General features: G+C 48.4%; 1 protein-coding gene across 1 annotated transcript; it reads right to left on the bottom strand.

Annotated features, from left to right (window-relative positions):
* Window positions 1-553: 553 nt before the first annotated feature.
* Window positions 554-6,454, bottom strand: surf2 (surfeit 2). The gene is made up of 6 exons (XM_048558620.2): window positions 6,301-6,454; window positions 4,946-5,097; window positions 4,378-4,481; window positions 3,855-4,037; window positions 2,570-2,682; window positions 554-770 (listed from the first exon to the last, which is right to left on the bottom strand). Exons 1-6 carry the CDS (start codon window positions 6,412-6,414, stop codon window positions 666-668), a joined length of 771 nt encoding a protein of 256 aa, XP_048414577.2. The 5' UTR covers window positions 6,415-6,454; the 3' UTR covers window positions 554-665.
* Window positions 6,455-16,318: the final 9,864 nt, after the last annotated feature.

Genomic DNA, 16,318 nt, shown 5'->3' with positions numbered 1-16,318 from the left:
CTTTGTTCTGAATTAGCAGCTGCAAGGCAACAAGCGCACAGAGTACTTCCGTGTATTAGCCTCCTCACCTAAATATAGGTATCATTGCTGCATCAAATCCTTGTAAGCTCCCCTAGATCAGCTTTTCCTATATTCAGGAATGAAAGTGAAACCCCTCACTCAGTTGTCGCATGTCCATCCATTAGTGCCCACGTTGCAACTTGAACAACTTGAACTAAAGCATTGCTTCATTTGGAGCCAGTTTTGAAATTCACCGCTCAGTTCCAACCCTGCAACCTTGGCCTTAGAACATGCCCAATTTCAATCTTCACCTGCTTGGACCCACTTCCCTCACGCTCCAAGTTCTCTCTTTGACCAAGTCTTCTGGTCACCTGTTCAGTATCTCATGACAGCATCAAATTATGTTCGATTATCCTCCTTTGAAGCAGATGCAGCTATGATGCCATGTTATAGAAATAATTTTGTAGGCTGAATCCTTCTGAACCAACATGATTAACATAGAGGGAAGGTGTCTCAGTTATAGTTGAACAAAAGGTACAAAGATGCTCACAGCTTCACTTTCATGTATGCTTTACTTCCTACACAAATACAAATTGAAACTGTACAGTTAATACTCAGCACATTGCACTAGACCACTGAAGGGGAGGGCTGAGCTTTTCCCAGGGTTAGTTCTGACTTCCAGCTTTCAATTTTGTTTTAGACTTGCTGTGACTGTTGGGTCTTTGAGAGGCTCCTTTCTTCAATTTCTTCATGTTTGGTTGTGCTTGTGGCTGTGAATGGGGAGAAATATATACTGGATATTAGATGAAGAGCAATTTCATTTCCCAACTTTACATTCGTGAAAGAAAAACACCAAATGCCACTCAAGCCTTTCCCATGGCACAGCTGGACTCAGGCTGGTGTGTGCCATTACAATATTTAGTCATACTGCCAACTTCGCTCCATTTTCCTCCATACACTCACTAACAAAATTCTGTTCATCTCAGTCTTAATCTCCCTCCTATTTGGAGTGACTGCATCTTAGCTGGGAAAGACAGACTATGACAGGTGGGTAGTGTACATTTGCTAGAATAATCCTGGGGTTAAATTTGAGGAGAGGTTGCGCATACAAAGCTTGTCAGCTTTCTAATCAGCCCAGCCAAGTTCTTTTTTCCCAGGATAGGGGAATCCAAAACTAGGAGGGGCATAAGTTTAATGTGAGAGGGGAAAGATTTAAAAAGGGACCCAAGGGACAACTTTTTCCACACAGAGGGTGGTGCATATATAGAACAAGTTGCCAGAGGCAGATATAATTACAATTTTCAGAAGACATTTGGACAGCTACATGGATAGGAAAGGTTTAACAGGGACGTGGGCTAAACGCAGGACTAATTCAGTTTAGGAAAACTGGTTGGACTGAAGGATCTCTTTCTATGCTGTAGGACTCTGCAGGGATGTTATTGAACCTGGGCCTTTTGGCTCGCAGGCAGGCAGACCACCACTGCACCACAAGAGCCCAAGTATCACCTTGCTCAGAACAATACATGTCTGGCCCAGGTGGAATTTGAATCCCAAAGCCTTCTGAAACACAGGTAGAGACAGTATGACTGTGTCACACTATTCAGACTAAATGTGTACTCACCAGTACAGAACATTGAAAGAATAAAAACTGCTGGAGATCACAATGGGTCAGACAGCAAGCTAATATTCAGTCTAGATGACTTTGAAAGGGTGATCTAATTGAGGCAATTAACAGATTTGATAAGTTGGTGGAACTCTGATGTACTGGCAGAAGTGCGTATTAATGGGGTGGGGCAGTGGGAAAAATCTTTACAATTGAGCTATACATTATTATTAGTGCTTGGATGGTCAGCGTTGCTAACAAGGTCAGTATTCGGTGTCCCTTCCTAATTACCTTTGGGGGGCAATGTCAATCCACGGCACAAAAAGATTTATAATTGTTTGAAGGAATTCCAGACAACTCAATTTCAAAACAGTTTGAAGTCACACAACACCAGGCTATAGTCAAAGGTTTATCTGAGATCAAGTTTTCAGAGCACTGTTCTTTTGTCAGGTGAAGTGGATGGAAGTGCACAGGCACAGAATTCCATACACACACACACACGAGGTTGTGTGACCTCAGACTTTGTCCACCCTAGTCCTACGTTGGCACCTCCACAAACTAGTTTGATACATTTTTTTGGATAATGAAACTGAAAAAAAAGAAAAAGTTGAGAGAAGGAATTTAGAGCTAAACTAGAGATGCAATTAAATGGTAGAACAGGCCCAATAGGCTGAATGACCTCCCATTGGAATTGGCTTGTGGAATTCATTGCCGCAGAGTGCAGTGGAGGCCGGGACGTTGGATGCCTTCAAGGCAGAGATCGACAAATTCTTGATCTCAAAAGGAATCAAGGGCTACGGGGAAGAGTGCAGGGAAGTGGTGTTGAAATGCCCATCAGCCATGATTTAAATGGCGGAGTGGACTTGATGGGCCGAATGGCTTTACTTCCACTCCTGTGTCTTATGGTCTTATTCCTAAAATGAATGAAACACATTACTGTTTCTGTGTGATGGGTGCAGGGTTTACCTTTTTCCGTTTCCTTGGCAAGTCTATGTCAACCTCCATTTTCTCACCATCGCTGTGCTCCTCGTTTGGGAGCACCTCTTCCTTTGTGTCATCTTTTCTGCTAAAGAGGTGTTCTGCAAGACAAAATTTAACTGTTAGGAATCAACGGATCACTGAACCCAAGAATTAACATTAGTAGTAATACAATCAATCAATAAGTAGCAAAGGGCAGGGGCTGGTGTTGTGGGGGGGGGGGGGGGGGGGGGGGGCATGAATTACTGATTAATTATTTTTTCTTTAAACGTTCATTCATGTGACATGATCGTTGTTGGATGGGACCAGCATTTATTCTCCCAAAGGGCACTGTGGGTCTACCTACAGCGTTTCAAGAAACAGCTCAACATCTTCAAGGGCATCTAGGGATGGGCGATAAATGCCCAGCCAGTGATGCACCTGTCCTAAAAGTGAATTAAAAAAACTTATCGTTCATATCTTGTTGACATGGCAAAGGTATGGCTGCCTCCTTGAACTGCTGCAGTCCATGTGCTATAGGTTGACCCACGCTGCCGTTAGAGAGGCAATTCCAGAATTTTAACCTAGCAACACCGAAGAAACAGTGATATATTTCCAAGTCAGGTTGGTGAGTGGCTTAGGGGAGAACTTTCAGGGGGTGGTGTTCCCCTAGCCTTCTATTGTAGGTTTTAATTGATCGTGTGCTTAGCACTTTTGGCTGAAAATAGATGCAAGTGTTTCAGCCATATCTTATACTTGGAGGTCCTGGTCTCCCACCATCACTGGAGGATATGCTGGGGCTTGAGGGCACAGATTATGTTAGCTGATAGTTCTGAGAATGATCAAAGAGCTCATGGATGCCCAGTCTTGCCAGATGAACAAACTACTGGGTATGTTTAAAGTCTACCATTTAGCATGGTGACAATGCCACACAACATGAAGAGCACCCTCTATACAGACCAGACTTCAGACCAGGTCACTGATCGACAGGAAAATAAGTTAATATCAGGTGGGGGGAGGGGGAGGAGGCTGGGGGTTCTCAACTAACATTGATTCTGCACCCAGCGGTATGTTCACATAATAAATTAAGGGTAAGACATACGTTTTCTGAGGAGAGATTAGTGAAACACCAATTCTCTTCAGAGAAGTGTTAAGAAAGTGATATTCTTTTCTAAACTCAGTGAATTGTGATATGAAATCTGAGATACCCTCTTGAAAGGGGACCTGAAAGCTCAGAACCACTACTGGGATTCAGGCTGAAGGCTGCAGTCAGAGTTCCTGTTAAGTCACTCACCTGGGTACAAATCACTCATACTGTCACTTGAATCATCACTTTCACTTCCTTCACTCTTGTCTGGCTCCCAGAACTCCTTCCGATTGTGACGAGATTCCAACCTGTCGGATTCTCGATCCCGCTTTCTCTTCTGAGACAGACAGGCTGGAACAAAGGGCACCCCGAGGGCAGCACACTCATTAACTGGACCAAGACAGAGGGACAGTGTGTTAGTGGAGGTGGCCACCTCAATCCAACAGCTCACCTACACCCTGCCTGCCCACATCTACTGCCAGGCTAAAACTGATACTGAACACAACTAATCAATTACCACCCATCCACCACCAGCTTCCCTGTGTGTGCCAGGTCTGAACAGCAACATTCACACAAAGAGCTCACCAGGAGAGTTACAGACTGGGATCTGATCGAGGGTTTTGAAGTGACATATATAGAATAAAATGAACTTCAAAAATCATTCTATCAGTGCATTATGCACTTACATTTTAGTGCCTCCCTCCTCTCCCTGTCTGAACAGTACACTCACATTTCTTCAGTGCTTTCTGGTAGCGCTTCCCATTCACATGGCGAAGAACATGCTGTGGAATCTTGTTAATGTGGCGAATTGTTAATGTGCAGAACAGCTGGTGCCTGAACAAGTAGAGAAACATCCCACGTCACTTCATAGTCAACAATGCACTTTGTGGAACTACAGACAGTGTTGGAATGTAGGAACTGCATCCAAAGTGCGCATACTAAGACCTCAGAAGCAGCAACAGAATAACCACAAGATAATCTGCTTTTCTTAAAGTGACTTGCTTGATAAATACTGGCTAACACAACACGCTCCATTTCCAAAAGGTTGCAGTGACATCAGTCACACCCCCCCCAGCGCTGACTGCCCCCCCCCCCCCCACGACGACACGGCTCTCCCCCAGTGCTGACACCCCCCCCCCCAGCGCTGACTGCCCCCCCCCCCCACGACTCTCCCCCAGTGCTGACCCCCCCCACCCCCACCCGACAGTGCTTTGCTCTGTCTCTGACCCCATGCTGTACCTGTCCTCAGGAGTGTTTGATTGCCTTAAACCCCTGGATGCTAAGTATCTGACACTTACAGATTTTTAGTGCTGGGGACAATGTGTGGCTCAAATTGACGGAAATTAAATGGCTCCTTCATTGCCAGACGTTGGTATTTCTTGCCTTTGGTGTAGGTCTGCAGATCTGCCAGTCGGCATGGCAACTCATGCCCAGTCAGAGAACATTTCACCTTCACCAAACAACAAAACAAACATTACTCAGATGAAAATATTTGCAGTAATTTTAACTGAATGGAGAGCAAGAGGGTTAGTGTGTTCTCTCTGGTATCCTGGCCCAATATCCCTCACTCACCCAAAACCACAATGGCTGCCCCTGTGTTGTACAATACACCTGGGATCTTCTTATGCAGCTCTCTGCATATTTTTCTTCCCTTGGATCTTAATCAGTCAACTGATTACTGCCCTAGGGACCATCAGATTGAGAATCTGATGAATTTCTTCTGAGGTCCACAAAACTGAACTGACCATCTCCCTCAGTGAAATTGATCGAATGTGAACATTTACCTTAAAGTTGGCTTGTTGTTCTACCCTCTGTGTTCATTCCTGGTGCCACTGTTTAGGCTCACAATGCCTCAAGCTAACTAACAGCAACTTATTTTTCAATGATTCCAGGGATGAGTGTGCCACTGGGCTGATTCGTAGAATAGAAACACAAAAGATAAGGACAGGTGTAGGCTATTAAACCCCTCCAGTCTGCTCTCCCATTTACTACGATTATGACTGACCATCAAGCTCAATACCATAATCCCTCCCTCCCCTCATGTCCCTTGATCCACTTAGTCACGACAGCTATATCTACTTTCTTCATGGAAAGTGTTTTGGCCTCAACTAGGTTCTGCGGAAGTGAATTCCACAGGCTCACTACTCTCTGGATAAAAGAATTTCTTATCAGTACTGAAAGGTTTCCCCTTATTCTAAACTATCGTAACTTCCCATCCCCAGGGGGCCAGAGAAGGGAGGGAGGGGGGGTGCGTGGGTGGCTTGCCAGAGACGTTGGGGAGTGGGGTGGCCTGCCAGAGAAGTGGGCTTGGGTTGGGTGGTGGGGGGGAACTGCAATTTATTGTGACAGAGGTTAGTGCAAGAGGCCAATGTAACAATGGGGGCATTTCAATGAACGACTTGTTATTAAAAGGGGTAATTTCAAGGGAACGTGGAGGTATTTAAAGGCATCCTGGGGGCATGTAAACTGACAAGCGGGTGTTTAAAGGGTCGTAGGGCTACTTAAAAGGACCAAGCGGGTGTTTAAAGGGGCAACAAGGTGCGGAGCCGGATGAACACAACAGGCCGAGCAGGAAGGCTGACGTTTCGGGAAAGGGGTTGGGGGCACTTAAAGAGTAATGAGGTAGTAATAAAACACTCTGTCTCGCACTTACCCGGTTGTTGCTATCGGGCTGCAGCGCTGGGTGTTGCTGCAGGAAGGCGACTATCTCCGGGGCCAGTGGAGCAGAGACCACGCCAGGAGTCACCTGCATTAAGCTGGAGTCCATTCCGTAAGCATCAAGTATAACAACTGAACTTCCGGGTCAAACACGTGGGCCACCAGGGACTGGAAACATAAAGTGACGACACTTCCGGATTTAAAACCTAATAAACTTAACTAACAAACGAGAGAATAAAACATCATTTAATGTTATAATTTGAATTAGATTGTCAAAGTCCAGTGCCCAGATTCAGGACGACTGCCTCCTGACTCCAACAACAATGTTTTCGGTTCCAAAAGTCTCTTTGGAGTGTAGATAGAGAACTTCCGGTAAGATGGCGGATTTGAAAGTGCCCTATCTCCAGTAGCGAGTGAAACATCTGGAGCTTATTCGTGAGAATGGGCCCGTTCAATAAAAGTAAAACTTGAGGAATATCATTGTTTCCTGCTGCGAAATGCAGGTCTGTGTCCTTGCAAATGAAAATATTGTAAACTGTAACTCTGGCCGCAAAGAAAGAAGCAGAATTTTTTTAAAAATGTATAAATAGTCAAATGACTTCTTCAGAACTGAAGGGACAGCGAAATGATTGTGCCAATGCTGTTGACAAAGTGAAACCGGCTATAGGGTCCATGTTTCACACAACCCACCTATCTCTCTTGTATTTCTTCCTCTTCTGTTATTCCTTAAATGACCATTCACATCAACCATACTGCAGCAAGTTCTGACATGCTCTAGGTTAAATAAACAAATTACCTATAGCACTTTTCAGTGCTAACGGCCCAGAGTTTAGGCCTCCTCACGACTTCAGTGGAAAGATTTGTTCCACGGTCACCCTGTAAATCCCTTTCAGAATTCTGAGGGTCTCCATCAAGCCACCTTTCAATCTCTTTCAAGGGAGGTCAGCCTGTTCATTTCCGTTCAAAATCTCTGCTGCAGAAATCGTGTTACACCTTCTCAGGGCCTCCATCTCTTTTTCATGACATGCAGATCAGAGCTGGTCACAGCAGTGCTTCACATGCAGTCTGATCCCCACCATCTTTGTAACTTCAAACTCTCAGTGACTCTGACTTTGACTCCTTCTTTGTACACCACATCAAAAATATCATTATGAATTTATCTGTGGAGTGAGGCTTGAACACTCGGTCACTGAGCTTGGATACAAGAGAGTATACCACCAACTGAGCCATGGAAAATAGCAAGTGTGATGCCACTGTTTGAAAAAGGGGGTAGAGAAAAGGCAGGTAACTATAGCCTTGTCAGCTTAATATCTCCATTGAGGAAAAGTTTAATATCTCCATTGAGGAAAAGTTTAATATCTCCATTGAGAAAAAGTTTAATATCTCCATTGAGGAAAAGTTTAATATCTCCATTGAGAAAAAGTTTAATATCTCCATTGAGGAAAAGCTTAATATCTCCATTGAGGAAAAGTTTAATATCTCCATTGAGGAAAAGTTTAATATCTCCATTGAGGAAAAGTTTAATATCTCCATTGAGGAAAAGCTTAATATCTCCATTGAGGAAAAGTTTAATATCTCCATTGAGGAAAAGTTTAATATCTCCATTGAGGAAAAGCTTAATATCTCCATTGAGGAAAAGCTTAATATCTCCATTGAGGAAAAGTTTAATATCTCCATTGAGGAAAAGTTTCAATTAAGAATCAAGGAAGAAGTAGCGAGACATTTCGAGAGAAATTATCCTATCATGCAGACACAGCATGGATTCATGAAAGGCAGGTTGTGTTTTACTGGAATTCTTTGAGGACATTACGAGCACAACAGTGGGGAACTAGTGGATGTTGTGTATCTGGATTTCCAGAAGGCATTCAATAAGGTGGCACACAAAAGGGTGCTGGATAAGATAAAGGTACTCAGTGTTATGGAACATGTATTAGCATGGATAGAAGATTGGTTAACTAATAGAAAGCAAAGAGTGGGGTTAAATGGATGATTTTCTGGTTGGAGGTCAGTGCTGGGACTGCAATTGTTCACAACTTACATCAATGATTTAGAATTGTGCACCAAGTGTAGTGTGTCAAAGTTCACAGATGATGCTAAGATGAGTGGTGTGTGCAGAGGTCACTGAAAGTCTGCAGAGGGATATAGATAGGTTAAGTGAGTGGGCAAGGGTCTGGCAGATAGAGTACATAGTTGGTAAATGTGAGGCCATCCTTTTTTGTAGGAATAACAGCAAAATGGAATATTACTTAAATAATGAAAAATTACAGCTTGCTGCTACCCAGAGGGACCTGGGGTCCTTGTGCATGAATCACAAAAAGTTGGTTTGCAGGTGCAGCAGGTAATTAAGGCAGCAAATGGAATTTTGTCCTTCATCGCTAGAGGTACTGATTTAAAAATAGGGAGGTTATGGTGCAGCTGGATAGGGTGCTGGTGAGGCCACACCTGGAGTGCTGTGTACAGTTTTGGTCTCCTTACTTGAGAAAGGAGGTACTGGCACTGGAGATAGTGCAGAGGAGGTTCACGAGGTTGATTCCAGAGTTGAGAGGGTTGCTTATGAGGAGAGACTGAGTCAACTGGGACTATATTCATTGAATTTTGAAGAATGAGGAGGTTGATTCTACTAGTGGGTGAAACTAGAACAAGGGGACACAGCCTCAAAATAAGGGGAAGCAGATTTAGGACTGAGTTGAGGAGGAACTTCTTCACCTAATTGGTTATGAATATGTGGAATTCCCTGTTCAGTGAAGCAGTTGAGGCTTCCTTGTTGAATGTTGTAAGGCTAAGATAGATAGATTTTTAAACAGTAAACAAATTAGGAGTTATAGGGAACGGGCGAGTAAGTGGAGCTGAGTCCACAAAAAATTCAGCCACGATCTTACTGAATAGTGGGGCAGGCTCTCGTCCTGATGGCCTTCTTCTGGCCATATTCCTTATGGTCTTATGGCTAACACAGGGAAATCCATAGCCTATTAACACCACCTTTCAAGGAAACCAGCCAAGTGGCTGAATCATAACATTTTGGGATACCCTGTGATCTTGAACAGGGAAATCATAGCCACAGCAGCCAGGGACGGTCAGCATTTATTACCGACAAGGCATTATTTAGCAAGTTTGGTAGGCTGTGATACAGTACTAGATCAGGGATTAGATGCTCTGCACTGACCAATAAACAGGGGAAATGAGGGAACCAGTAAGCATCAGTCTGAAGGATGAAAAACTTTCCTCTCAGACACAGAAAATTGTCAAAGAGACAGACAGTGATGAACACTGCCCTAGAGGGTTTAAAGCAAAGTCCTATCAGAGTGTTACAGTAAGGCATGTGGGGTATATCAGTGTTACAGTGAGGGGTGTGGGGTATATCAGGGTGTTACGGTGAAGAGTGTGGGGGATATCAGGGTGTTACGGTGAGGGGTGTGGGATATATCAGGGTGTTACGGTGAGGGGTGTGGGATATATCAGGGTGTTATGGTGAAGAGTGAGGGGGATATCAGGGTGTTACGGTGAGGGGTGTGGGGTGTATCGGTGTGTTACAGTGAGGGGGGTGGGGTATATCGGTGTGTTACAGTGAGGGGTGTGGGGTATATCGGTGTGTTACAGTGAGGGGTGCGGGGTATATCGGTGTGTTACAGTGAGGGGGTGGGGTATATCGGTGTGTTACAGTCAGGGGGGTGGGGTATATCAGGGTGATACAGTGAGGGGTGTGGGGTATATCGTTGTGTTACAGTGAGGGGTGTGGGGTATATCAGCGTGTTACAATGAGGGGTGTGGGGTATATCAGTTTGTTACAATGAGGGGTGTGGGGTATATCGGTGTGTTACAGTGATGGGTGTGGGGTATATCGGTGTGTTACAGTGAGGGGTGCGGGGTGTATCGGTGTGTTACAGTGAGGGGTGTGGGGTATATCGATGTGTTACAGTGAGGGGTGTGGGGTATATCGATGTGTTACAGTGAGGGGTGTGGGGTATATTGGTGTGTTACAGTGAGGGGTGCGGGATATATCGGTGTGTTACAGTGACGGGTGCGGGGTATATCGGTGTGTTACAGTGAGAGGTGCGGGGTTTATCGGTGTGTTACAGTGAGGGGTGCGGGGTTTATCGGTGTGTTACAGTGAGGGGTGCGGGGTGTATCGGTGTGTTACAGTGAGGGGTGCGGGGTGTATCGGTGTGTTACAGTGAGGGGTGCGGGGTATATCGGCATGTTACAGTAAGGGGTGCGGGGTGTATCGGCGTGTTACAGTAAGGGGTGCGGGGTGTATCGGTGTGTTACAGTGAGGGGTGCGGGGTATATCGGCGTGTTACAGTGAGGGGTGTGGGGTCTATCGGTGTGTTACAGTGAGGGGTGTGGGGTTTATCGGTGTGTTACAGTGAGGGGTGTGGGGCATATCGGTGTGTTACAGTGAGGGGTGTGGGGTATATCGGCGTGTTACAGTGAGGGGTGTGGGGTGTATCGGTGTGTTACAGTGAGGGGTGCGGGGTATATCGGTGTGTTACAGTGAGGGGGGTGGGGTATATCGGTGTGTTACAGTGAGGGACGAGGGGTACATCGGTGTGTTACAGTGAGGGGTGTGGGGTACATCGGTGTGTTACAGTGAGGGGTGTGGGGTATATCGGTGTGTTACAGTGAGGGGTGTGGGGTATATCGGGGTGATACAGTGAGGAGTGTGGGGTATATCAGGGTGATACAGTGAGGGGTGTGGGGTATATCGGCATGTTACAGTGAGGGGTGCGGGGTATATCGGTGTGTTACGGTGAGGGGTGTGGGGTATATCAGTGTTACAGTGAGGGGTGTCGGGTATATTAGTGTTACAGTGAGGGGTGTGGGGTATATCGGTGTGTTACAGTGAGGGGAGGGGGGTATATCGGTGTGTTACAGTGAGGGGTGCGGGGTGTATCGGTGTGTTACAGTGAGGGGTGCGGGGTGTATCGGTGTGTTACAGTGAGGGGTGTGGGGTATATCAGCGTGTTACAGTGAGGGGTGTGGGGTATATCGGTGTGTTACAGTGAGGGGAGGGGGGTATATCGGTGTGTTACAGTGAGGGGTGCGGGGTGTATCGGTGTGTTACAGTGAGGGGTGTGGGGTATATCAGCGTGTTACAGTGAGGGGTGTGGGGTGTATCGGTGTGTTACAGTGAGGGGTGCGGGGTGTATCGGTGTGTTACAGTGAGGGGTGCGGGGTGTATCGGTGTGTTACAGTGAGGGGTGTGGGGTGTATCGGTGTGTTACAGTGAGGGGTACGGGGTATATCGGTGTGTTACAGTGAGGGGTGTGGGGTGTATCGGTGTGTTACAGTGAGGGGTGTGGGGTATATCGGTGTGTTACAGTGAGCGGTGTGGGGTGTATCGGTGTGTTGCAGTTAGGGGTGTGGGGTGTATCGGTGTGTTGCAGTGAGGGGTGTGGGGTGTATCGGTGTGTTACAGTGAGGAGTGTGGGGTATATCGGTGTGTTACAGTGAGCGGTGTGGGGTGTATCGGTGTGTTGCAGTGAGGGGTGCGGGGTGTATCGGTGTGTTGCAGTGAGGGGTGTGGGGTGTATCGGTGTGTTACAGTGAGGGGAGGGGGGTATATCGGTGTGTTACAGTGAGGGGTGCGGGGTGTATCGGTGTGTTACAGTGAGGGGTGCGGGGTGTATCGGTGTGTTACAGTGAGGGGTGCGGGGTGTATCGGTGTGTTACAGTGAGGGGTGTGGGGTGTATCGGTGTGTTACAGTGAGGGGTGTGGGGTATATCGGTGTGTTACAGTGAGGGGTGTGGGGTGTATCGGTGTGTTACAGTGAGGAGTGTGGGGTATATCGGTGTGTTACAGTGAGCGGTGTGGGGTGTATCGGTGTGTTGCAGTGAGGGGTGTGGGGTGTATCGGTGTGTTGCAGTGAGGGGTGTGGGGTGTATCGGTGTGTTGCAGTGAGGGGTGCGGGGTGTATCGGTGTGTTGCAGTGAGGGGTGTGGGGTGTATCGGCGTGTTACAGTGAGGGGTGCGGGGTATATCGGTGTGTTACAGTGAGGGTAGGGGGGTATATCGGTGTGTTACAGTGAGGGGTGCGGGGTGTATCGGTGTGTTACAGTGAGGGGTGCGGGGTGTATCGGTGTGTTACAGTGAGGGGTGTGGGGTGTATCGGTGTGTTACAGTGAGGGGTACGGGGTATATCGGTGTGTTACAGTGAGGGGTGTGGGGTGTATCGGTGTGTTACAGTGAGGGGTGTGGGGTATATCGGTGTGTAACAGTGAGCGGTGTGGGGTGTATCGGTGTGTTGCAGTGAGGGGTGTGGGGTGTATCGGTGTGTTGCAGTGAGGGGTGTGGGGTGTATCGGTGTGTTACAGTGAGGGGTGCGGGGTATATCGGTGTGTTACAGTGAGCGGTGTGGGGTGTATCGGTGTGTTGCAGTGAGGGGTGCGGGGTGTATCGGTGTGTTGCAGTGAGGGGTGTGGGGTGTATCGGCGTGTTACAGTGAGGGGTGCGGGGTGTATCGGTGTGTTACAGTGAGGGGTGTGGGGTGTATCGGCGTGTTACAGCGAGGGGTGTGGGGTGTATCGGTGTGTTACAGTGAGGGGTGTGGGGTATATCGGTGTGTTACAGTGAGCGGTGTGGGGTGTATCGGTGTGTTGCAGTGAGGGGTGTGGGGTGTATCGGCGTGTTACAGTGAGGGGTGCGGGGTGTATCGGTGTGTTGCAGTGAGGGGTGTGGGGTGTATCGGCGTGTTACAGTGAGGGGTGCGGGGTGTATCGGTGTGTTACAGTGAGGGGTGTGGGGTGTATCGGCGTGTTACAGCGAGGGGTGTGGGGTGTATCGGTGTGTTACAGTGAGGGGTGTGGGGTATATCGGTGTGATACAGTGAGGGGTGTGGGGTATATCGGTGTGTTACAGTGAGGGGGGTGGGGGATATCGGTGTGTTACAGTGAGGGGTGCGGGGTGTATCGGTGTGTTACAGTGAGCGGTGTGGGGTATATCGGTGTGTTACAGTGAGGGGTGTGGGGTATATCGGTGTGTTACAGTGAGGGGTGTGGGGTATATCAATGTGTTACAGTGAGGGGTGCGGGGTATATCGGTGTGTTACAGTGAGGGGTGTGGGGTATATCAGGGTGATACAGTGAGGGGTGTGGGGTATATCAGGGTGATACAGTGAGGGGTGTGCGGTGTATCGGCGTGTCACAGTGAGGGGTGTGGGGTGTATCGGTGTGTTACAGTGAGGGGTGTGGGGTATATCAGTGTGTTACAGTGAGGGGTGTGGGGTGTATCGGTGTGTTACAGTGAGGGGTGCGGGGTATATCGGTGTGTTACAGTGAGGGGTGTGGGGTATAACAGGGTGTGTTACAGTGAGGGGTGTGGACTATATCAGGGTGATACAGTGAGGGGTGTGGGGTATATCGGTGTGTTACAGTCAGGGGGGTGGGGAACATCGGTGTGTTACAGTGAGGAGTGTGGGGTGTATCGGTGTGTTACAGTGAGGGGTGTGGGGGATATCAGCGTGTTACAGTGAGGGGTGCGGGGTATATCGGTGTGTTACGGTGAGGGGTGTGGGGCATATTAGTGTTACAGTGAGGGGTGTGGGGTATATCGGTGTGTTACAGTGAGGGGAGGGGGGTATAGCGGTGTGTTACAGTGAGGGGTGCGGGGAGTATCGGTGTGTTACAGTGAGGGGCGCGGGGTGTATCGGTGTGTTACAGTGAGGGGTGTGGGGTATTTCAGCGTGTTACAGTGAGGGGTGTGGGGTATATCGGTGTGTTACAGTGAGGGGTGTGGGGTGTATCGGTGTGTTACAGTGAGGGGTGTGGGGTATATCGGTGTGTTACAGTGACGGGTGCGGGGTTTATCGGTGTGTTACAGTGAGGGTGCGGGGTGTATCGGTGTGTTACAGTGAGGGGTGCGGGGTGTATCGGTGTGTTACAGTAAGGGGTGCGGGGTGTATCGGTGTGTTACAGTGAGGGGTGCGGGGTATATCGGTGTGTTACAGTGAGGGGTGTGGGGTGTATCGGTGTGTTACAGTGAGGGGTGAGGGGTGTATCGGTGTGTTACAGTGAGCGGTGTGGGGTATATCAGTGTGTTACAGTGAGGGGTGTGGGGTGTATCGGTGTGTTGCAGTGAGGGGTGCGGGGTGTATCGGTGTGTTGCAGTGAGGGGTGTGGGGTATATTGGTGTGTTACAGTGAGGGGGGTGGGGTGTATAGGTGTTTTACAGTAATGGGTGTGGGGTATATCGGTGTGTTACAGTGAGCGGTGTGGGGTGTATCGGCGTGTCACAGTGAGGGGTGTGGGGGATATCGGTGTGTTACAGTGAGGGTTGTGGGGTATATCGGTGTGTTACAGTGAGGGGTGTGGGGTATATCAGTGTGTTACAGTGAAGGGTGTGGGATATATCAGTGTGTTACAGTGAGGGGTGCGGGGTATATCGGTGTGTTACAGTGAGGGGTGTGGGGTATATCGGTGTGTTACAGTGAAGGGTGTGGGATATATCAGTGTGTTACAGTGAGGGTTGCGGGGTATATCGGTGTGTTATAGTGAGGGGTGCGGGGTGTATCGGTGTGTTACAGTGAGGGGTGTGGGGTGTATCGGTGTGTTACAGTGAGGGGTGTGGGGTATATTGGCGTGTTACAGTGAGGGGTGTGGGGGATATCAGGGTGTGACAGTGAGGGGTGTGGGGTGTATCGGTGTGTTACAGTGAGGGGTGTGGGGTATATTAGTGTTACACTGAGTGATGTGGGGTATATCAGTGTTACAGTGAGGGATGTGGGGTATATTAGTGTTACAGTGAGGGGTGTGGGGTATATTAGTGTTACGGTGAGGGATGTGGGGTATATGAGTGTTACGGTGAGGGGTGTGGGGTATATTAGTGTTACGGTGAGGTGTGTGGGGTATATCGGTGTGTTACAGTGAGGGGTGTGGGGTATATCGGTGTGTTACAGTGAGGGGTGTGGGGGATATCGGTGTGTTACAGTGAGGGACGAGGGGATATCGGTGTGTTACAGTGAGGGGTGTGGGGTGTATCGGTGTGTTACAGTGAGGGGTGTGGGGGATATCGGTGTGTTACAGTGAGGGTTGTGGGGTATATCGGTGTGTTACAGTGAGGGCTGTGGGGTATATCGGTGTGTTACAGTGAAGGGTGTGGGATATATCAGTGTGTTACAGTGAGGGGTGCGGGGTATATCGGTGTGTTACAGTGAGGGGTGTGGGGTATATCGGTGTGTTACAGTGAAGGGTGTGGGATACATCACTGTGTTACAGTGAGGGTTGCGGGGTATATCGGTGTGTTATAGTGAGGGGTGCGGGGTGTATCGGTGTGTTACAGTGAGCGGTGTGGGGTGTATCGGTGTGTTACAGTGAGGGGTATATTGGCGTGTTACAGTGAGGGGTGTGGGGTATATCGGTGTGTTACAGTGAGGGGTGTGGGTTATATCAGGGTGTGACAGTGAGGCGTGTGGGGTGTATCGGTGTGTTACAGTGAGGGGTGTGGGGTATATTAGTGTTACACTGAGTGATGTGGGGTATATTAGTGTTACAGTGAGGGGTGTGGGGTATATTAGTGTTACGGTGAGGAATGTGGGGTATATGAGTGTTACGGTGAAGGGTGTGGGGTATATTAGTGTTACGGTGAGGTGTGTGGGGTATATCGGTGTGTTACAGTGAGGGGTGTGGGGTATATCGGTGTGTTACAGTGAGGGGTGTGGGGTATATCATGGGTGTTACACTGAGGGGTGTGGGGTATATTAGTGTTACAGTGAGGGGTGTGGGGTGTATTGACGTGTTACACTGAGGGATGTGGGGTATATCAGTGTGTTACACTGAGGAGTGTGCGGTATAGCAGTGTAAGAGTGAGGGGTGTGGGTTATATCAGTGTGTTACAGCGAGGGTGTGGGGTATATCGGTGTGTTACAGTGAGGGGTGTGGGGTATATCGGTGTGTTACAGTGAGCGGTGCGGGGTGTATCGGTGTGTTGCAGTGAGGGGTGCGGGGTGTATCGGTGTGTTGCAGTGAGGGGTGTGGGGTGTATCGGTGTGTTACAGTGAGGGGAGGGGGGTATATCGGTG

Source organism: Stegostoma tigrinum, chromosome 29 (genome assembly GCF_030684315.1).
Source record: "Stegostoma tigrinum isolate sSteTig4 chromosome 29, sSteTig4.hap1, whole genome shotgun sequence".
Lineage (NCBI taxonomy): Eukaryota > Metazoa > Chordata > Chondrichthyes > Orectolobiformes > Stegostomatidae > Stegostoma > Stegostoma tigrinum.
The sequence above is the reverse complement of the archived record's forward strand: the minus strand, read 5'-3'. Positions and strand labels throughout refer to the sequence as shown.